At 41.7% G+C, this 23,469-nt stretch overlaps 1 protein-coding gene across 1 annotated transcript in view; it reads right to left on the bottom strand.

The window, feature by feature from the left end:
- The window catches only part of LOC126094632 (46 kDa FK506-binding nuclear protein), a 69,703-nt gene that overhangs the window by 3,794 nt on the left and 42,440 nt on the right, over positions 1-23,469 (bottom strand). The window contains exons 4-8 of the mRNA XM_049909119.1: positions 9,532-9,639; positions 7,012-7,152; positions 5,093-5,259; positions 4,574-4,771; positions 586-764 (exon numbers count right to left, since the gene is read on the bottom strand). Of these exons, the coding sequence (XP_049765076.1) occupies positions 586-764; positions 4,574-4,771; positions 5,093-5,259; positions 7,012-7,152; positions 9,532-9,639 (793 nt within the window). The remainder of the gene's footprint in view (positions 1-585; positions 765-4,573; positions 4,772-5,092; positions 5,260-7,011; positions 7,153-9,531; positions 9,640-23,469) is intronic.

The following is a 23,469-nucleotide window of genomic DNA, read 5'->3' as shown; positions in this document are numbered from 1 at the left end:
TATACGACTATGCCAACTGTTAATCAGGAAGGTAAATTGACTGGGAAGTTATTTATTTTACTGTATTGGAGGTTCTCTGCCCCTGCGATTCTTTCTTGTGTGTGAGATCTTGCAAGGACAGCAGGGAATATTTACATCACATCAAGCAGAATGGGAAAAATGTGTGTAACAGAACTACAGCTGTAGTATGAGCACTACTTTTAGCCAACAGTTGGTCAAAATAACTTTTCTCTGTCTAGATTTCTGGTCTGCGTATAAAAATCAATTTTGAGCAAACTATCCCTCCTGAACAGTGTGTGACATTGCAATCCATATCACCTGGAACAACTGGACAAATTCAACATCTGGATATTTTCATTATTAATATCAATATTTATTTGTTGAATGTTCTCTCTCAATTTACTGCTAAAATTTCTCAGATCAGTCATTTCAAACACAAATTTTAGGCGATACCTTCATTAAAATAAATACAAAGCAATAAATTACATTTACTCAACTGAATTAAAAAAATAATGTCAGCTTTTGTTTAAAAATATGAAATAGCTAATATAAAAAATACTGTAAGTAGCTATTAAAAGTACATACGCCATATGAGGGGGAATAATAAGTTTCCTCTTTCCTCCAACTTTCATTCCTGTAACTCCAATGTCCCATCCTTTTATTACTTCACCTTTTCCTAACCTAAATTTGAATCCAGGCCCTTGTACGGTTTCATCAAACTTCTTGTTATTTTGCTTCAAACGACCTGTGTAATACACAGTAACCTGTAACACAAAATATTCATTTCCTTAAGTACAGAACACGAACCTTGTAAAATCATCATTACCTAATCCTAAATTTCTGTTAAATAATGGTAAGTTTAAAACTAAAGACAGTCTTAGACACAGCAACACATTCTATCTGACAGCCATACAGCCATTTGGAAGATGACCCCAGTTCTCACAGTCTGCTTGGAAAGAAGGTTTTCAATGATTTCATATCCACCCAATGTGTGTGTCAACTGCACAACATCCACATAAAAAATTACGTAGTTCTCATATCAATTATATTTGTGTAATTTATCAACACATCTTGTACTAGGAAACTTTACCAGCATTCATGTCACATACACAAATTTAAAGAATGTGTGTGGTCTTCAACTGGAGTAATGCAGAATTCAGGCCTTCAGAGTAGACAGATAAGCAGCTTCGAGCTGTCTGTGCCTGTGGCTCCCAATTTTTGTGCAAACACAGACATTGTGTGTTCTACCTGCTGCAGCAGACTGCTAGTAAGGGACAGTTTCACACAACAGAAAGACAATATAAAACACCAGCCATGAAGATAGTGAAGGATGCACCACAATCAATTCTATTTCTTCAGGATTTTAACATCCTCTCAAGGAGTAAACACATTTGTACTTTTAATAGGAACATCATCAATCCATTTTAACTGCAGTACAACCCAACTTTTCACACAAATTCTCCAAACTGTGGGTTTAAGGACCACCTGTCTACCTCAACACAACAAAAGGTACACTTCAATGTGTTTCAAGCCTAAATGATTAGTTCTGGCTAAAACAGCACAAGAAATTATTTTTGAATAAAGGTGGTGGGCTAAATGTGAATTAAGTGGTAGAATTAGTTGTCTATTTTACGGCAAATCATATCCAAATGAATAACTTTATGAAATGAGAAAGCTTATTACATTGATCACTAAAAATGAAAGAACCCTCAAGGTGAGCTTCACATAAGATTATGTATGGAGCTTTCAGTCAGTAAAATGGCTTAACATATGAGAAACACTAAGTTTATTCTGACAGACAGAAAGAGGCCAGTAATCTGTATATATACATTTATGCTCTACAAACCACTGTTAAGTGCATGGCAGATGGTGTATCCCATTGTACCAGTTATTAGGGTTTCTTCCCACTCCATTCACATATGAAGCATGGGAAGAGTTGATTTCGAAGTGCCTCTGGGCAAGCTGTAATTAAGCTCATCTTCTCCTCACACTCCCTACATGAATGATAAATGGTGGTGGTGGTTGGGGGGGTGGGGGGTTGTAGCAGATCCACAGATCCTCATTTAAAGCTCGTTCTTGAAACTTGACAAGAAGGCTTTCTCGGGATACTTAACGCCTGCGTTCATGAATCTACCACTTCAATTTCTTCAGCATCTCTGTAAATCTCTCATGGGCCAAACAAACCTGTGACCATTAGTGCTGGCCTTCTCTGTACATATTCAATATTGCCGTTTGGTCCTATTTGGTATGGGTCCCACATGCTTGAGCAATATTTTAGAATGAGTCACAAGTGATTTGTAAGCAATCTCCTTTTTAGACTGATTGGTATTCCCAGTACTCTACCAATGAACCAAAGTCTACCACCAACTTTACCACAACTGAGCCTATGTGATCATACCATTTCATATCCCTACAAATGTCACACCCAAGAATTTGTGTGAGTTGGCCAATTACAACTGTGACTCGTTGATATTACAGTCATATGATATCAAATTTGTTTTCTGAACACTTGAAGCACATTGCCAATCTTTGCACTACTTTAAAATCTTATCAAGGTCCGACTGAATATTATTTCAGAAAATACTTTATTATAGATAACTGCATCATCCACAAAAAGTCTTAAGACACTATGATTATTGTCCGCAAGGCCATTAATATACAACATCAACAGCAAGGGAACCAATACATTTCCCTTGGACACAACAGCAGTTACTTCTACATCTGACAACGAAACTCCAAGAAAACATGCTGTGTCCTTCCTATCAAAAAATTCTTAGTCACTAATTCTGTTTTTGAACACTTTCACTGCCGTGGGCGTGTGTGTATGTTACTGTAAAAGTAAGATGATTGGTAAATCCTAAAATTAACTGGTGAAACCTAAGACTTACAATCACACTGTGGTGAAAGTCCGAAATTTATTATTATATGCATAGATTTCGAACTTTTACCATGAGACGTTGATAAATCTTAGGACGTATTCATACCAACTGGTAAAACCATATTCATTAAAAAATCAGCTTAGCAATTCATTGAAATAACCTGTATTTATTGTAAATTTACGTATTTTAAACATTATTGCATTCCAATGTGATAATGAACAATATTCCATATGAGTGAAGATTTTAGTAAAAATGTTACCTTGTGAATGTTAATTTTTGTTACAACAAGGCTGACTACTGTGGCATTTCCAATTACATTTGTTAACTGTCATCAAATCCTGTATCTCTGGTGCTTCCTCACCTGATGCAACTGCACCTTCCACCTATGTTCCTTCCGTTCCAGTGCTTGATTCACTGGCATCAATTCCTTGGCTGTCATTTTCAATTTCCAGCAAGTCCGTGGAAGTGGTGTTTTAGCATTGTTTCCAAGTATTCTTCAGTGTTTATATTTTTTATTAAATCATGTGGAACAACTGAGGTCGCAATGCCCATTTTCAATGGAACCCCAAACATGGCTTCATATGGTGAACATCTAACCCCTTCATGATAAGCCCATTTCTCATTGCTTGCACAAACCTCAGCCCCTCAGACCATTTTGAAGTTTAATTTGTTTCCATCCCAGTTGACAACATATTTTCAATATCTTTATTTGCTCTTCCGATTGATCCTTGAGACTGACTGTGCCTCTGATTCCCATGGACTATCTTTGTATCACTCAACAACCCACATAAACTTTGAATGACTGTTACAAAATACTCCAGCATTATCAGAATGAAGGATACTTGGGGGCACCAAAGGTGGTAAAAATGTCCAAAAGATGATATGCTACTTCATCAGCCCTTTTTGAAGTTAGTGCCTGGAGGATAACAAATGTTGTCAAATGATCTTGGTATGCAAGTATGAACTTTTATTTACTGTCTGGGTTTGCTTTCATGTCGATATTTGGCATCGTGAATTCATTTCACTATGTGTGATAGATTTCACTACAACACCCCTTTTCAATGGTTAGCATAATCTCAAATAAGGAACGATTGATTCAAGTCACGTTCTTGTACTTATGATCCTCCTTCCACAATCATCCAATCATCTATGTTCGGCCCCCATGGCCTATAGAAATGTGGGTTTCGTGTACTACGTCAAACAGTTCATCAAAACAAACGTAATAAAGAATTTCTTCTTTCCCAGCAGACATAGGTGTTACGAGTTTCTCTCCACCTCCACTGTTGAGAACATCACATCATTTCAAATGTCCATAGTGAACAGATTTTTTATTGGAAATGATTTATGCATTTTTCAGTTCATTTAACAGAAAATTATATTGCTCAGCAGTTACATAAAAATTGTTTTCCTCTTTCTTATTCACTGAAAAGATGGTAAAATCTGTTCCGCATAACATCACTCATTCTGATGCAAAGCTGCAGAAGAAACATCACTAAAACGAGTCACAAAGATGACCGCATACAGGACTCAATTCCTTCTGAAAATAAACGGTGTGGTTAGGTATTTGCTTAATGCCGAATTAATGGTCCTTCCTCATTTTTCTTATTCCGTATTTGCAATTCCATACACATTCACTATTGAGCAAATATACCCTTCAAGAAAAATATAAAAACTTAATTGAAATGTCAACATACAAATCTTCCGGGCTTTGCAACTTGACCAGAGCCAATTATGGTATCTTCTACAGCTACTCCACCTTCCAGGATTTTCTTCTGTGGTGTATGAGCAGGTGAACCAGTTTGAGCTTGCTTTGGAGTTTGCCCACTTTTGTCTCCAGGAGTTTCACCACCTTTCTTCTTATTTTTCTTTGCTGATTGTGTTTCTGGAGTGCCCTGTTAAAAAGTCATATGCCTGTTAGTATTACATGAACTATAATATTTGTTTATTTTAAATGTTCCCTCAACAATAAATATAAATGCTAATGCTAAACAGCAAATTGCTCTTTAACCTGCCTAATATTTACTTCTAACAATTTAAGCAAATAAAAAATTTAAATCAAACATATTTCACTTCTACGATGAACAAATTGGCGAACCTATTTCAGTCAATTTTCACATTTTTGCCTTGCCTCTTATGGAACATACAATTTTTTTTTACAGCACAAAAAAAACCACACTACAATTATTAAAAACTTAACCAGCACAAACACTCACGTTTGCCTGAACTATTGGAGTGTTGGGAGTTACAGCATCAGGACCTTTACCCTTTTTCTTTTTCATTTCATTTGGAGTATTCACTTGTTTATTCTGTTTTTGCGCACTCTGCTGTTTCTCTTTGTTCTTTCCTTGAAGTTGCTGTTTCTGAGGAGTTTCTTCTTCAACTAAAAGAGACAATTTTAGTCAAATTCGTGAAGCATCAAACATGAACAATCTTATGATAAAGGCTGAAATGTTATCCAAAAAAGCTGTATTGTTAGTGACTGTATTAATTTATTATCTCACAAAATCTGACGCCAATTCAGAAATTAGCAGCAAACTATCAATACTGAATGCAGTTAACATGTCAGGCATTTGAAACTACTGGGTAGTGAAGCTGCATGTTTTGAGAAGGTTCTGGCATATATGCCAACAACAGATGGTATGACAAGCTGATTGGGAAAGGCAGTTTAAACAAAGTGGCTGCGTTCATAGCTGTGTGCATCATAGAACAAAGAGCAGCAATATGATTTTTGAGGTCAGATGGTGTAAAATCTTGACAAATCCATAGAAGGATGTTGGAAGGATGTGGAGATAACTGCATTAGTGAGATAAGATTGTAAGAATGGGTAAATGCCTTTAAAAGTGGACGTATGTCAGTCACAGATGACCAAAGCTTTGGTTGTCGCAGCACGGCTGTTACTGATGAGAATGTGGGACATATTGACACCATTATTCATGATAACTGGCAAATTTCTTTAGAAATTTTAGCCTACGAACTGAGTACCAATGGCAGATCTGCTCTTACTGTTATTATGAGGTTCTCAAGTACCGTTTTTTGTGTGCCCAATGCATGCATAGGATGCTTGCAGGTGAACAAAAGATGACATGTTCATGCTGCCACATGATTTCTTGCACAATATAATGCTGAAGGATACAACTTTTTGACCCGTATTGTCACAGGAGATGAAACCTGGGTCCATCACTATGAACCAGGAAGCTGAAGAATGTCTTCAGAATGGCGACATCTCCAGCCCTCTGCCAGAAAGGTCCTTTTCACCCTCTTCTGGGATATGAACAGGCTGATTTTGGGCCACAATTGGCAAAGGGGCAAAAACGTGAACAGTGCCAAGTACAGCTCCATGTTGCAGAATGAGCTAAATCTAGCAATATGGAGCCATCACACTAGAGGCGCTCTTACCCTTCACGGCAATGCATGCCCTCACACCATGGCTGTAACTCTGTCATTTGGAGACAGACTTCAGGCTGTATTGCATTCCCCATATAGCCCTGATCTCACTCCTTCAGATTACTACATGTTTGGACTCCTGAAGGACGCTCTCAGAGGACAACAATTGTAAACTTATGATGAGGTTAAAAAATGGTGCACTCATTGAATTGGGCACAACCAAAAACCTTTTATTCGAATGGAATAGGAATGTCGGTGCAATGGTATGAGAAGTGTATCGAAAAGGGGGTAGTTATGTTGAAAAATGACACCTTGTCCATATGTGTGATATATATATGCTTCACAAAAAGTAGTTTGCTGATACTTTTTGAATCATTCTCGCATTTTAAAGATTGACTGTCTAGAGCCTAATTTTTAATACAATGTAATATAAATTTACTATTCTTATTTGACACAAAGTTGTTATCGCACTGAATAAGTAAGATACTTGCCACATTCCAGCATTCACTACTTATGACTAATGATAAGTTCACAGTTTGTTTTATTAACAACAACCTGGGTTTGGTGATTTTTGTTTTATGGTCATTGGGCCATAGCCCAAAGTATATTTTTCTGTCTAATGCATTGTCTACCACTACTGGAGACATCACTGGAAGTTAGGCAAAGAAATACACCTACATCACAGTCTAATGCTCATAAAAATCACTAAGGCTGTGACAGCCCACACTTTATGAGCAACCTGACTTACCTTCGTCTGAGTCATCTTCTTCCTCTTCTCCATCATCGTCATCATCTTCATCCTCTTCACCACTTTCTACTTCCATTTCCTCATCACTGTCTCCCAAGCTCTCGAGATCACTGTCATCATCGTCATCACCATCGTCTTCATCTAAAACGAGACAATCTACTGTTTATCAATGCAAAACACTCAAAACGGCCTTCATATAATGCAACAGTAGCATCTCAATGCCAAAAGGAAAATCCAAAATAGAAAGTAAAAAATACAAGCTAATTGAGACCAAAGTTCTGAGTAGAGACAATATGAAGATCTGAGTAGAGACAATATGCAATCACCTGTCACTGAAAATATTTTTCCTGAAACAGAAATTAGACATACTATTCATTCCTTCCAGCATACATATCACACTTCTATTTCATATAAACTAGACTCTCACAAATTCGTCAATTCCTGGCACACATGGGTGCCAGATTAGCAGAAGTGCCATATTATTGAGTGTCTGAAATTTATTTTATTTGATTGATTTATTTATTTATTTTGAAAACATACAGGATATAGTGTACTGTATTTCATCAAACCAAAGTTTACACTTTTAAAACAGAGGATACACTTTACTAAATGCAAAAATACATTAATTTTCAAAGAAAACTTAGTCCTCGAGTGTCTACTGTACATAATTATAGTCTTATCACTCAATATGAAACATGTCCCTAATTTTGAACTGTCGCAATAATGATACGCTACGGTGGCATGCTTTATCATGCAACCACTTTACAAGCATTACATTGGTACTGCATGTATCTGGTTTTTGCATAATGTACTCCAGGAAGACCTTGGCAGCTTCAGCACCAGCAGTGTGAGAAATCTTCATGCTCTACTCCTGTGTCCTCTCCATCACTTTTATCATTACTTCCTTGCGCACTTTTGATTATTTCTTCATCTGTTGAAGTTTGGTCCGTATTACATTCCTCATTCAGCCACTTAGTAACATCTTCATCATCAATTTCTTTTCCTCCTGGAAGGTTGTGGAACATATCTGTACAAAGTAATTGATAATTCCAAATTGACTGCCTCATCACCGTCACTCACTACTGAATCCAACTTGGCATCAATGGATGGCCACAATTTTCTCCAGCTGTTCATTATGGTAGCACTCTCCACTTTATCCCATGCTTTGGTTGCTTGGAAAACACCATCACTTATGTTAATTGCTTTCCACACCTTCAGCACAGCCTTGATAGTGTAGTTTTCACTTTCGTTCAGCAAGGAGACGAGAAGTGAATGTCAATAATGAAGTTTTGATTCCAAAATTCCCTGGTCCATAGGCTGAATTACAGCTGTCACATAAGGCAGGAGAGAGTGCTTGTATACCATCAGACTTTAGAGAAACATCTGAAGGATGACTGGGAGCACTGTCAATTATAAGGATAGCTTTCAGAGGAAGCTTTTTCTTCTTTAGCTCTTTTCTCACTGCTGGTACAAACGTTTCATGGAACCTACAAGAGACTATTTGTCTGTCCATCCACGCTTTCTTATGAGCACAATACTGGACTGGTGGAGTCTTTATGTCAGTGTGTCTGAAACAAAGTGGATGTTGGGATTTTCCAAACACCATAAGCAGTAGGTTATGCCTACCATTTGCATTACAACACGCCATTAATGTTACATGCGGTTTCTGTTGCTTGTAACCATGAGCTTCCTTCTAGTTCTTAACAGCTAATGTTTTTGAAGGATGCATCTTTTAAGTGTCCTGTTTCATCAGCATTATACAAGGCATCAGCAGTTAAATCTTCTTCCCCTACTATCTTCCATATCTTGCTTACAAACTTATCAGCATTCTTATCATTAGGTGACTGTCACCTGCTGAATGCGAAGTTTTTTTCCAGTTTGATAGTCAACCTTCGCTCGCTGCATCCAAGTTACTACTGCCAAGTTGTTCGTTAAATGGAGCTGCTTTTTCCTTTATAATCGGGCCACTAACTGGAATTCCTTTACTACGTTGTTATATGAACCATCTAAACAGCTACATCCAGTTCTTCATTTTCACTCTTTCGCATAACCTTCCGTTTTCCAAACACTCTATCCATTTGTGTTGAGTACCGTTGAATATCACTTTTTTTTTTTGTGTCACAAATAGTTGCTCATCCAACATTGAACTCATCAGCAATGACTTTCTGCTAAGAACTTAGATTTAACTTATCTAAAATTTTGATTTACTGCTCGAGGTCTAGCATAACTTGTTTCCTTTTAGAAGACATGATTCCGAACTGTAAACAAAGCTACAATTTCAAATACAGTATATAAAACATTGTTTAACTACGCATTGTTGCACACGATAATTCACTGTGGCACGTGTTTTTGGATCTGCGCCTGACTATTGAGAGACCGGACTACTGGGGGCCGAATTTGCGTTGAGTCTAGTGTTTTACTTTCTTCTGGCCAACTACTATGAAGTTTTAAAATCAACACCTTAAAAACAGTGTCCTAATAGGAGAAAAAGTCACCCATAAGCTCTATGGAATTGTGTACCTTCACTTTCCATTTTGCTCTTCTTCAGTGCTGGTTTTCCTGGAGTATGTCCTACACTCTTCCGCTTTTCTTGTTTGGTGGCTTTAACATCATTTTTCTGGGGGGTTTCTGCAACAGAATAACAACTGATAAAAACAGACCAAATTTAAATATTAACAATACAAGGTGACAGTTACTGAACTATGTGAAAAAATGTAAATGAGTTAATGAACTACAGCGTGCACACACTTAATTCAATATACAAATATCACTACGGCTATTCGGATTTATGTTACGATATGTTCGATATCCCTGCCATCATTGGCGATGATGTGGCTAGACGAATAGCGAAATTCTGTGTGATCTGCTGAAGTGTCTGAATAGAGATGCTTTTGATGACCTCCTGAATGGCTATTTTCAGCTCAGTTGTGGTTTTGAGATTATTGCTGTACACCTTGTCTTAATATAGCCTCACAAAAAGGAGTCACACGTGTTCAGATCCAGAGAATATGGTGCCCTACTGAAGCCCATGCCAGCAGCCTCTGGGTGCCCCAGAGCCGGAATGCGGTCCCCAAAGTGCTCCTCCAGAACATCAAAAACACTCCTGCTTCAATGGGATTGAGCTCCATCTTGCATGAACAAGATTTTGTTGAAATCAGGGTAACTTTGGATAATGAGGATGAAATCATCTTCCAAAACCTTTACATACCATTCGGTAATTACTGTGCCATTAAGGAATATCACACAGATTATTCCATGGCTGGATATTGAACACCACACAGTCACCCATTTACTGAGGGTGAAGAGACTTCTCGATAGCGAAAAGCAGATTCTCAGTCCCCCAAAAACGCCAATTTTGCTTACCGACGAAACCATCCAAATGAAAGTGGGCTTCATTGCTAAACCAAACCATACATGCGCATACTAATTCCCATTATGTCCCGCAGCCAACCACGCAGTTTGAACGTCCTAACGCAAACTGATCAGAAGTTAATGATTTTATTTCATGTAGATCAATGATTGTGAACTGTACAGTGCAGATGAAAAACTGAAGCCTTTCATTAAGCACACATTCCAAATTGAATGTATTACTCAAGGAATCTTCCCGTCATCAAAAAGGAACCCCTACATTTTAATCACATCACTCCATAAACATTAGTATCAATAAGAAATGTAAATTCATACAATGTGAAGTGCAAGAACTGTCATACTTCACAGTACATTTTCTTCCTCAACAGAACTAATTAGCAATTCTATATTACAGACATTCTAAAATTGTAAGTTGATTAATTTGAAGATTATTCTCCTTTCACTCACAGCCTTTTGGTTGGTTGACAAATATACACAAGGTGGAAATTCTCGAGATACAATTTTTTTCCCTTCAACTGGACTATCATAATTGATTGTTCAGTTGTTTGCAGAATTAAGGGACCGAACTAAGGGATCAGGCCTCCATCCACAAAACAAGTCCATAGAGAAAATGTTGCTAACCAGAAGCAAAAGCCACTAAAATGTACCATAGTGCACAGAAAATAGTATAGACACGTCCAGACCATTTGATAATTCCCAGACGTACAAAGTAATTCCATAAAATATAAAAGAGGTGCAAATTGGGGCTTTGTAAACTAACAGTATGTCAGAAGCAGATAGGGAAGCTTTGAGCTGCAGCTGTGGTAACAGTTACCTCCTCCCATACCTAATCCTCAAGCAACAAGAGACATGCATAAAATAATGATGTAATTAACAACCTTCTACTCAGAAAGAAGGGCTCACTCCATGTTAAAAGGTCCATAATACTGAGATTGTAGCAGACAAAGAACATGAAATGTAATAGAAACATAGTAAAAGGGAAACAACATTTGCTGCCAGCAGGACAGGAACAGATGAGGCACAGCATGCAGCCCCTGGCATCCTTCCACCAACTGGTCTAACCCTGATCTGAGTGCTGATGCTTATGCTATAACATCATTTAAAATTCCTGACCCAATTTCTTTAACATTTCTTTGGCTATTATTGTAGCTTGTAGTTTGCTGTAAGCCTACATTGGTCATTCACAGGAAAGCAGGTGAACCACTGGTTTTTAAATTATAGGTAAGACATTGCTATAGTAACTGCAGTTGGTGTGAAAAGGTGAAACACTTTGAATCACCCCCGACACTGCCTCAAAGTTACCAGTGTGCTGCAATGTTATGAACTTACACACTCAAACCTGAGTCTCTCTTCCCAAACAATGGAAAATCCAGGATGGAATGTAACAATATTATGAGAAGAAAAGTCGTTACTCACCATATAGCGGAGATGCTAAGTCGTGGTAGGCACAACAGAAAAACTTTCACAATTGAAGCTTTTGGCCATTGGTCTTTGCCAACAACACACGCCCACGCGCACGCGCCCGCACAACTCTCATGCAACTGCAGTCTCAGGCAATGCATCTCCACGATATGGTGAGTAGCAAGTTTCCTTGTCATAATATCACTCTCTCTCTCCTAGACTTTTTCAATCTCTAAGTTCTATGTAGCTGCATGGACAAATTTAACATTGAAAAACTATTCCATCTTTTAATGGCAAGCTTACTCAAGAGTCAATTCTAAAAGATTTTTGAATGACCATGTTAAGCAATATCCCAGGAATGTTTTAGGCGATTTTACATTAAAAGTTTGACATTAGTCATTACTAACCATGGAGTTCTTGCATGGTTCACCCAATCTGTAACACTACAAACACAAAGTGTTTATGTTAAGGAGACACCCACATCCACTAGCGTTAGTAATCTAAGATGCTGCATATTAAGATTTTCTGTCACCTGCATTCTCATCTTTGGCTACTTACATTAAGTATTTGCACATGTTTGTACAGGGTGCGAAAGAAGCACTGGCAGAGGCAGAAATAGATTAATTGGGCCGCATTGGTAGCATAATTTCTAAGGCCGTCAGCCAGTATTTTCAAGCTGCATTTGTTACACTGTAAAGTAAGTAAAGCTGCACTGAACTGGAAGGTTGCGTTGAACACTACAGTGCTTTACTAGGCATGATGACAACCCCTGACATCCAACTCTGAACAGACATACAGCCAGTACTCCATCCAAGTGCCACTTGACTTGGCATTTTTGCCATTGTTAGAAGTGAAAGAAGTGATAAATAATCTTAGGAGAGCAACAGAGAATCTTATTGCAAAACCTTTTAACTGTTTAATCTGGAACTTTTTTAGTCCATTGAAAAGTTATTTATCACACAAACTGGACAGAGCCAAGGGAAAATGCTAATTATAGAATTCAATAGAAGGAAACACACAAAACACAGTGGCATTCTATATTATTCATTATTTGAGTTACAAATAATTTACTTGCAAATAAATTTGTTTGAAAGACCCACTTATTTGAATAATTATGCAGCTAGATATTTATCCAAATAATGCCCATCGCTCCTTACTACTTCTCCTTTGCCCTTCCTTCTCCTCTTCACTATCAATTGCTGTTTAATATTAACAGCTGTAACAAGTAATGTTAGTTTGCTTGCTTGATTTACTTATTATTATCACTCCTTACTACTTCTCCTTTGCCCTTCCTTCTCCTCTTCACTATCAATTGCTGTTTAATATTAACAGCTGTAACAAGTAATGTTAGTTTGCTTGCTTGATTTACTTGAGAGAACTTACAGTGTAGCTCAATTGAATTTTTTTTGTTAATTATAAATAACAGACAACCACAGTCAGTTGTTAGCCTCATCAACAGATATAACAACGTAATTGCGATTTTAACTGCACATTGAATGCGAGTATTATTTCATCAGGTTTCATTTTCATGTAAATTTAGAGTTCCATTCAATATTAGATTATAACTTTAAATTTCGTCATACATAATCATATTCAGTCACTGTGTTTAATACTTTATGAATCTTAGGCCCACAGCTTTCAGTTCCTCCACAGAAAACATGGAAAATCTATAGCTGCTAAGAAATTCAAATTCTAAATGGATTCCAACACTTGCCAGGGCTATTAGTGCCACTGCATTGCAATGAAGTTTTATAGATTCCAAATTTCTTCAGTCACATGGTCGGGCAACATGTCCATTGCCCCACACTCAGTGAGAGCACACCATACGATAATACATAGTGATGAAACTACCAGCAACATGCTTCTGTATCGTGTGCAAGCGAGTGATGGGTAGTGAGTACTACTAATGTTTCCACCTGCGAATGCAATGGTCTGTCTTCCACAGCCATCCCACCCCCATTTCATCACAAGTAAAGCATTGATGAGGAGGCAGCACCCACTAATCAATGGACTGCTGCTCCTGATATGGGAAACAGGCTGCAGCAGAAAAAGACGCAAACCACCTAAAAGCACTTAATACAGAAGAAAGGAAGGAACAAAGGAAGATGGAGGCAGCAGGCCACGCAAATAGGGTAAAGAGTCACCCTGACCAAGTATGTGGCAAGAAACAGTTCCAACTCCCAACAAACCCAGCCAAAAGGTAGTTAAAATTTAATATATTGAGTATAAAAACCATTAGGAAAATAATTGGGAAGGCAATATCTCGCATGGGGAGCCAGCATTCCACCAGAATATGAGCAAATGTCAGTAAGGCTCTGCAACTACAATGTGGGTGTGCTTATTACATAAAATAAAACTATGGGTCAGTCCAGTATGACCAAATGACCAATAAAGAATCAACATATGGGGCATTCCTTCTGGGAGGAACACTGGGACGAGTGCCATGCAGCAATAGTTTCCTTGATAGTGCAGAGTTTATAAGAGGCAGCAGTACCCGCCCAATGTTTCATCTCCAAGTGAGCAGAGGCCTTAGTTTCACCCGCAAATCCACCCTGGGATCATCAAAGTGAAGGGGTAATCTTATCTCTATCCAAATGGTCAGCCAGTTCATTCCCTGGGTATCCATACAACTTGGGACCAGAGAAAAACAGAGCAGGCAGTATGATTAAGTTCACAGAGAAGATCATGAATAGCAGATATCACAGGGTGACAAGATAAACATAGGTCAACGGCCTGGAGACTGCTCAGAGTCACTACAAGTTAAAACACGACTGAGGGAGGTCTTTCATAAAATGGTGGGCTATATCAATGGCCAAGGGCTCTGTCAAAAACGTACACGTTCCTAGAAATTAATAGTGTTCCAACGGATGAGTCGGAAACATATAACCTGTCCTACCCATCATTTTAGACCAATCTGTGTCAGAGACAGTAGTACCCTGAAATTAAACTGAAAGGAATAGACATCAAAAGGTCATGGGGGCAGACAGGTCCTTGAAATAGATTGGTCCTAACTCGTGACTTAGGTACCACCTAATGCAAGAGAAGGGGGGAGGAGGGGGGGGAGATGGAACATGAAGTATATTCTAAGGAAGATGGGCAGGTCATACCAGATAGCTATAAGGCACATTCCAAATGGTAATCCCACCCAAGGGCGGGTGGTAGGTAGTCAACACTCCTTGTATGCAATAATAATAATAATAATAATAATAATAGGATATGTTGGTTTATCAGCAAACTGTCACATGGTAATTTCATAGGTAGGTTGGTTTAAAAAAACGAACGAAACACATAACACAAAATCCAAAGAAAGGAAAAGCCACAAGAACAAAGGGAAGGCAACGAACACGAAAAGGAACAAAAAAGGACAAAAGCAGATTACAGTGGCTGGCCAACCATGAGATAAAAAGGGAAAGTCGGCCGCTCTGCAACACATTAAAACCTCCACCCCAAAAGCACTAGGGTGGAAGACACAGAGGGACAAAGGACATGCACTTAAACTTTCATAGAAGTATACAACCCACTCTCACAGATAAAATGGAGAACTAAAGCTGCTGTGGAGGCATTAGTGCCCAACACTGAATGCAGGGTGCTGGGAAAGTTAAAAGTCTGCCGCAGAGAGGCCAAAAGTGGGCAAAAGTGGACAACTATCATTTGGGAGCCACAGTGGCACTGAGGTGGGTCCTCGCAACTGAGTAGGTATCCGTGCGTTAACCACGTATGGCCAAAGCGAGCAGGCAGAGGGCAACTGATTCCCTGTGAGAGCTCCGCATGGAAGACTTCCACACGTTCATAATCTCCTTAATGATACGCAGTTTGTTGTGCGTGCTGTTATGAAATTCCGTCTCCCAAAGCCGGAAAACCCTGAGGTTTAAGACAGAACGCAGGTCAGCTTCGGAGATGCCTGTCTCCAGAAGAGGTTTCCGCGTTGCCTCTTTGGCCAGCCTGTTGGCAAGTTCATTGGCGGGGATTCCGACGTGTCCTGGGGCCCACACAAACACCACGGAACGGCGGGACTGGTCCAGGGCACAGATGGACTCCTGAACGAACACTACCAGAGGGTGGCGAGGGTAGCACTGGTCGATAGCTTGTACGCTGCTCAATGAGTCAGTACACAGGAGAAATGACTTGCCAGGGCATGAGTGGATGTACTCAAGAGCACGAGCTATGGCCACCAGCTCTGCAGTGAAAATACTGCAGCCAACTGGCAAGGAGTGCTGCTCAAAATGTCCTCCATGAACAATGCGAAGCCTACGTGACCATCAGCCATTGAACCATCGGAGTAAACCACTTCAGAGCCCCAGAACACGTCAAGAATCGAGAGGAATCAACAGCAGAGAGCGACGGGGTTAACGGAGTCCTTAGGGACATGCAAAAGGTCCAACGAAGCTGCAGCCGAGGTGTACACCATGCAGGTGTGTGTGAACGTGCTGCAAGCAGAGGTGGTAAAGGGAAAGACTAAAGTTCGGAGATAAGGGACCGCACGCGAACCGCAATCATTAGCCCCGATCTGGTCCGCCAATGCGGGAGATGGACTGTTACGGGTGGGAAACAGATGGTTATTCGGATACGCAGGGGAACTATGAATGTGTGCTGCGTAACTGGTGAGCAGTTGTGCAAGTCTGATCTGCAGTGGAGGGACACCAGCCTCTACCAGTACGCTGGTCACTGGACTCGTCTTAAAAGCTCCTGTCACCGAACCGGACCATAAACCACACCCCCATAGTCAATTTGTGATTGGACAAGGGCTCTGTAGAACTGCAGTAGCGTGCAGTGATCTGCACCCCAATTGGTGTTGCTCAGGCAACAGAGGGCATTGAGGTGCTGCCAGTACTTCTGCTTAAGCTGACGGAGACGAGGGAGCGAAGTCAATCGAGTGTCAAAAAGCAGTCCTAGGAATGTGGGTGTGTCCACTACAGAGAGTGGATGGTCATTAACCATTTTAGTGCCAGAAACGATCTGATCGTGATGCCCTTCTCGTTCATTTTTTCCGCGCTTGAAGGCAAAGTTGTTAGTATTTCCTAGCCAAGACGCAGAAGGAAGGTCGAAGGCACAGCATATAGATCCTCTTTTCGATTGTCAGTGCGATATTTCGAGTAAAATAAACTTCTCTGGTGGTGTATATTTACTGAGTATTCCGCGGCAGCATGGCGTCGTCAAGTAAGAAGTTGCGGTTCGATACGAGTGATTTAGACAATAATATGATAAGCAGTGAAAGTGAAGATGAATTTGCAGGATTTGCAGAAAGTGAATCTGAGTATGAGATGTCCGGTGGAGAAGACGACTCGTCTTCTTCTTCTTCTTCTTCTTCTTCTTCAAGTCATGTTTTGTTTTTCGCAGCAACTTCTTACTATTGTGGTGACAGACTAACAGATACGCTCGCCAGGTGATTCAGTCAACGCATTTATCGCCAAATTTGAGAATCAAACAGTGGCAACCAACAACTGTAGCAGAAATGAGGGCTTTTATAGCAGTGATTTTGAATATGGGACTAATAAAAAACCGAAGATTTTTAGTTATTGATCAACTGATGCAAACCTTCTGACACAGTGGTTTTCGCAAATGTTTTCACGCAACAGGTTTCAGTTGTTGCTGCGGTTCTTACATTTTGTAGACAATTCTAAACTTCACCCTCCTGGTCACCCATTATATGATCCAACAGCCAAATTTCAAGTGTTGGTGGACATTGCCAACAATGTTTTCCGTCGCTGCTACACTCCACACCAGCAACTGAGTATTGATGAAAGTGTTGTTGGGACAACGGCACACTCACAGCTAATCCAGTACCTCCCCAATAAACATCACAGATGGGGAGTCAAATTTTGGATGCTATGTGATTTACTACTAAATTACTGCCTAGGGTTTTATGCATACCATAGTGCAAAAACTGATGAAGACAAAAACGAAATAAAAGAGAATGGCCTGGGATATGTAGTAATCATGAAACTACTAGCTCTTGGGAGCTACATGCTTTAGGTTACCATGTATTTTGCGATAACTTTTTTTTACACCTATTCCTCTGGCAGAAAAGCTGTTTTCAGTCGGCACTTATCTAACGGGAACAATTAGAAGAAACAGAAAATTCCTGCCACGTGGTCTTCTGTCGAATTATGCTGTAGGTCAGTTAAAGTTTTTCAAGAAATCTTTTATACTTCTCTGTGGCTTCAGGCAGAAGAGAACAGAGATAAACTCAGTCCTCCTTGTGAGTACATCATCCTCTGCTACATCATCAGAAGAGACAATTTGCAACAGACAGTCGGTCAAGAAACCGGCATTGACTCATCTGATATGATGGCATACTGCTATTTATATGAGAGGGGGACTGTCAAGTGTTCAGAAGGTAGTGTTCAGCATAATTGCCAGGATGTTGATGAATGCATATGTTCTGTATAAGGAAAGCCTAAACCCCAACAACAAACCATTTACACGGCTGAAGTTTAACAGCATAGTCATTTGCAAATTTTCTAAACAATGGTTTCAGGCAAGGACTGCAACCACAAGTGCAATAGATAGAAATGTACCTGCTCCAACAGTATACGGTGTAGAGACTCTTCCGGGGAGAAAGGAACACTACTGTAGTGTTTGTTCTACGAAGGATAAGAAGCAGTGTTCACGAACAGTATGTGTTTGTTGCAAGAAAGGACTGCATCCTTCATGTGTTGGTCAGCATGTGTGCAAGTAGTTGTCATAACTGCAACCTCACATTTGTCAGTGATTTATGACTGAAGAACTGAACATGTTCAGAGCAAATAAATTTTTTAATGTTCTTTTTGATTTTTCCCTTAGTATAACAAAAAATTTTGTATTCCTTTATGATGTTTTTGTTAAGGAAACTACAGAGATTCCATATATACCTGAAATTTTTTGAGATTATCATCATTTGATGGGTCTCAGAGTAAATTGAAATCAAAGTTTTAATTTTTTTTGATAAACCCCATCATGAAAATAATTTTTTTATCTGAAAATATGTTCTTTGACAATGTGTATTGCATATTACTGTAGCCAGCAGCATTCCCTAAAAATAAAAAAAAAATACATTCCTTTATGCATTAGTTTAGATTTTATTGCAAGTATGGCAGAGGTCTGTATTTTACTGTAAAATCTCATGGCACTTTAAACATGATCTTTTGAGGAAACGTCTGGCACTAAAAGGGTTAAGGTAAAGTGTGGGTTCCAGACGAATGGTACGACACTGACAGAAGAGCATGACACACGACTTTGCGGCTCAAAACTGGAAGCTGTGGGCTAGAGCCCATGACTGCGCCTTGTGGATGGCTCCCTGCAGGCTCCGCTCAGCAACAACAGTACTGGAACAGCAGTACGAAATGCAGAAGTCATCTGCATACAGAAGTGAGATGGAGGGCCCGACTGCTGCTGCTGCTAGACCGTTAATGGCCACTAAAAATAGAGACACTCAATACAGAGCCCTGCGGGACTCCATTCTCCTGGATATGGATGGAACTATGGGAGTCACCAACTTGGACGTGGAAAGTACGGAGCGACAGGAAGTTTTGGGTAAAAATCCTAGAGTGGTCCCCGGAGACCCCGCTCATACAATGTGGCAAGGATATGATGTTGCCAAGTCATGTCGTATGCTTTACAGAAGTAAAAAAAGACTGCAATCAGGTGTTGCCATCTAGAAAACACTGTTCGGATGGCAGACTTGGTGGTCAAAAAATTATCAGTGGTAGAGAGACCCTGGTGAAAGTCAACCTGACATGGAGCCAGTATGCCGTGTGACTCCAGGACCCAGCCCAACCGCTAACATACCATGCGTTCCAGCAGCTTACAAAGAACGTTGGTAAGGCTGACTGGCCGATAGCTATCCACATCAAGCGCGTTTTTATCGGGTTTGAGCGCCAGAATGATATTGCTCTTCTGCCATTGTGATGGAAAGACGCCATCGGACCAGATCTGGTTGAAGGTGACGAGAAGGTGTCGCTTGTACTAAGTTGAGAGATGTTTAATCATCTGGCTGTGGATGCGACCAGGCCCAGGAGCTGTGTACACTGTAAATGGGGCGTTATAGGATTCACTGCAGTGTGTAGTGAATGAGAGGACGTTCCGTTCCAGCCGTCGTTTGAGTGTGCGAAAGGCTGGGAGGTAATTCTCCGACGCAGAGGCTTGAGCAAAGTGCTCAGCAATTGCGTTTGCGTCAGTATATAACTCGCCATTTATGGTAACACCAGGGACAGCTGTTGGGGCCTGGTACCCGAAAAGACGTTTGATCTTTGCCCAGACTTGGGAAGGTAACGTGTGGTACCCAATGGTGGAGACATACCTCCTCCTTCCATTGTTTGATAAGGTAGCGAGCATGGGCACAGAGCCATTTAAAGGTTATGGGGTGCTCCAGGGAAGGGTGCCACTTATGATGCTGTAGAGCTCACCAATACTCCTTAATTGCTTCAGCGACTTCCGGTGACCACCAAGGGACTGTCTTATGCCTTGGGCACCCTAAAGAGAGGGGGATTGCATTTTCTGCAGCAGAAACAACTGTGCTAGTCACCTGCTCAACCATCACATCGATGTTACCGTATGGGGGAGATTGAGCGGTAATGGCAGAGGTGAGAGTTCCCCAATCCACCTAGTTCAAAGCCCATATGAGCAGAAGTCCGTGTGCCTGATGCTGGGGCAGTGACAGGGAGATGGGGAAGTGGTCACTACCACACAGGTCGTCCTGTGCTCTCAAGTGGATAGATGGGAAAAGTCCTGGGCTGCAAACTGATAAATCAATGGCGAAGTGACTACCATGAGTCACACTGAAATGTGTGGCGGCCCTAGTATTTAAGAGGCAGAGTCAGTAAAGTTTCGACATCTCTGCCTTGGCCAGTAAGCATGGTACCACCCCACAAGGGGTAATGGGCATTAAAATCTCCAGGAAGTAGGAAAGGTTTAGGGAGTTAAACTATCAGAGCAGCTAATACATTCAGGGGTACTGTACCATCTGGAGAAAGATATACATAGCACACTTATCTCCTGCGTCATCTTTTTCTGACAGCCACAGCTTCAAGAGGGGTTTGAAGGGGCACATGTTCACTACACACCGAGTTTAGGACATAAACACAAACTCCACCTGACAATTATAGTCGCTACAATTCCTGTAATATCCCTTATAGCTGCGGAGGGCAGGGGTCCGCATTGCTGGGAACCAGATTTCCTGGAGGGCAATGCAGATAGCAGGTGTAAAGCTTAACAGCTGCCGCAGCTCAGCCAGGCGGTGGAAAAAACCGCTGCAATTCCACTGGAGGATTACATCATGAGACTGGGAAGGCATGGAACATTCAATGAGGCAGTTTACGCCTCAGAGTCACCCGCTGCCACCGATTTATTGCCTGAGCAGTCTATATCCATTGTGTCTGAGGGTATGGCGAGATCTAGGATGCCAGCAGACGCCAAAATCTCCACCCCATCCTCAGACACAGAGCCTGTAGGTAGCAGTGGTGTGGGTGCCACTGCAATTTCCTTGGCCTTAGGGATTTTCTTTTTGGATTTCTCTCGCTGCTCTTTCTGTTTCTCTGGCTGGGAGGACTTCACAGGCTCAGTCTCTGGGACTGAGGAGAGCATGAAGCTGTACGACCAGCTGCTTCTCGGCTGTTCAGCCGCTGGCGGGTGTCATCTTTCCCACTAGAAGAAACCTGGGAAGGGAGTGACCCAAGGGACCCCTTCCTAGCGAGAGAAGCTGAAGAAGACCTACACTTCTCCGGCTTAGAAGTTGGGATGGATGTCCCCAATGGTTGATGGGGTGTTGCTCCCGAAGTAGGTGGTGCAGCAGCAACAGGGAGGGTTTTTTTTTTTTTTTTTTGTTGGGTTTAAGGGCGCTCAACTGCTGAGGTCATTAGCGCCCAGTCACTGTTGTTTGAGCACATGGAATCTGGTAAAACTCAAGGGGATGGAGGGGACACCAGAAGGACCCGACAAAGATGCAGACAAAATAAGTAAAAAGATTAAATGTCCTTGGACAAGCCAGTTAAAGTTATAAAACGCAGAATACGAGCAGCTGCTCGAGCGTCATCAGCTAAAACATCCGGTAAAGTAGATGGCAGGGACAGGACAACACGAAATTGACTAAAACGGGGACACGACAATAAAACATGGCGCACTGTTAATGCCTGACCACAAGGGCACTGCGGGGCTGGGTCACCGGAGAGCAGGTAGCGGTGGCTAAACCGGCAATGCCCAATCCGCAACCTGGTCAGAAGGACCTCCTCGCGCCGAGATGGTCGGGAGGATGTTGTCCAAGCAGTTGGTAGCGGTTTTACTGCCCGGAGCTTGTTTCCTTGGAGGGATGACCAAGCATCCCACCACAACGACACAAGCCTCTTACAGACATCCCCACGAACGTCGGATGAGGGGACACAATGGGAGGCTGGCCGAGGCAGGAGGACTGCAGCCTTGGCTGCAGCATCCGCAGCCTCATTCCCAGGCACTCCCACATGTCCGGGAACCCACAGAAAGCTGACAGAACCACCGTTATCAGCCAAAGAATGGAGGGACTGCTGTATCCGTTGTATCAAGGGATGGACCGGATAGGGAGCTCCAAGGCTCTGAGGAGCACTGAGTGAGTCAGAGCAGAGTACATATGATGAATGGTGGTGGCGGCGGGCATACTGAACGGCCTGATGGAGAGCAAAAAGCTCGGCCGTAAAGCTGGAACATTGGTCGAGGAGCCTGTATTTAAATGTGGCGGCCCCGACGACAAAGGCACAGCCGACACCATCGTCAGTTTTGGAGCCATCGGTGTAAATAAAGGTGTGACCGGCAAGTCGAGCACGAAGTTCGGCAAACCGTGAGCAATACATTGCAGCCGGAGTACCATCCTTCGGGAGTGAGCTGAGGTCGAGATAAATATGAACTGGAGCCTGGAGCCAAGGTGGTGTCGGGCTCTCACCCTCTCTGAAGGTGGTAGGGAGGGCAAAATCCAATTGTCGAAGCAGGCGACGGAAGCGGACTCCGGGGGGCAGCAGGGCAGACACATACAACCCGTACTGACGGTCGAGAGAATCGGCGAAGAAGGACTTGTAAGAGGGGTGGTCGGGCATAGACGACAGCCGGCAGGCATACCGACACAGCAGTACGTCGCGCCGGTAGGTCAACGGTAACTCGGCAGCTTCAGCATAAAGACTCTCGACAGGACTAGTGTAGAAGGCTCCGGTCGCAAGACGTAACCCCCGATGGTGGATGGAGTTGAGCCGGCGTAAGAGGGACGGCCGAGCGGACGAGTAGACGAAGCTCCCATAATCCAGCTTCGATCGGACTATGGACCGATACAAGCGAAGCAGGACAGTGCGATCCGCTCCCCAAGATGAACCGCTAAGAACTCTGAGGACATTAAGGGAACGTGTACAACGGGCCACCAAATAAGAGACGTGTGGAGACCAACACAGTTTCCTGTCCAACGTGAGCCCTAGAAACTTAGTTGTGTCCACGAATGGGAGAACAACGGGACCGAGATGTAAGGATGGCGGAAGGAACGCTTTATATCGCCAAAAGTTGATACAAACCGTCTTTTCTTCAGAGAACCGGAAGCCATTTGCCACGCTCCATGAGTAGAGGCTGTCTAGACACCGCTGAAGGCAGCGCTCCAGGAGGCATGTTCTCTGGGCACTGCAGTAAATCGCGAAGTCATCGACAAAGAGAGAGCCTGAGACATTAGGTGGAATGCAATCCATAATGGGATTGATCGCGATGGCA

Source organism: Schistocerca cancellata, chromosome 8 (assembly GCF_023864275.1).
Source record: "Schistocerca cancellata isolate TAMUIC-IGC-003103 chromosome 8, iqSchCanc2.1, whole genome shotgun sequence".
In the NCBI taxonomy this organism is placed as follows: Eukaryota; Metazoa; Arthropoda; class Insecta; order Orthoptera; family Acrididae; genus Schistocerca; species Schistocerca cancellata.
Note: the sequence above shows the minus strand (reverse complement) of the source record. Positions and strands in the feature narration are given on the sequence as shown.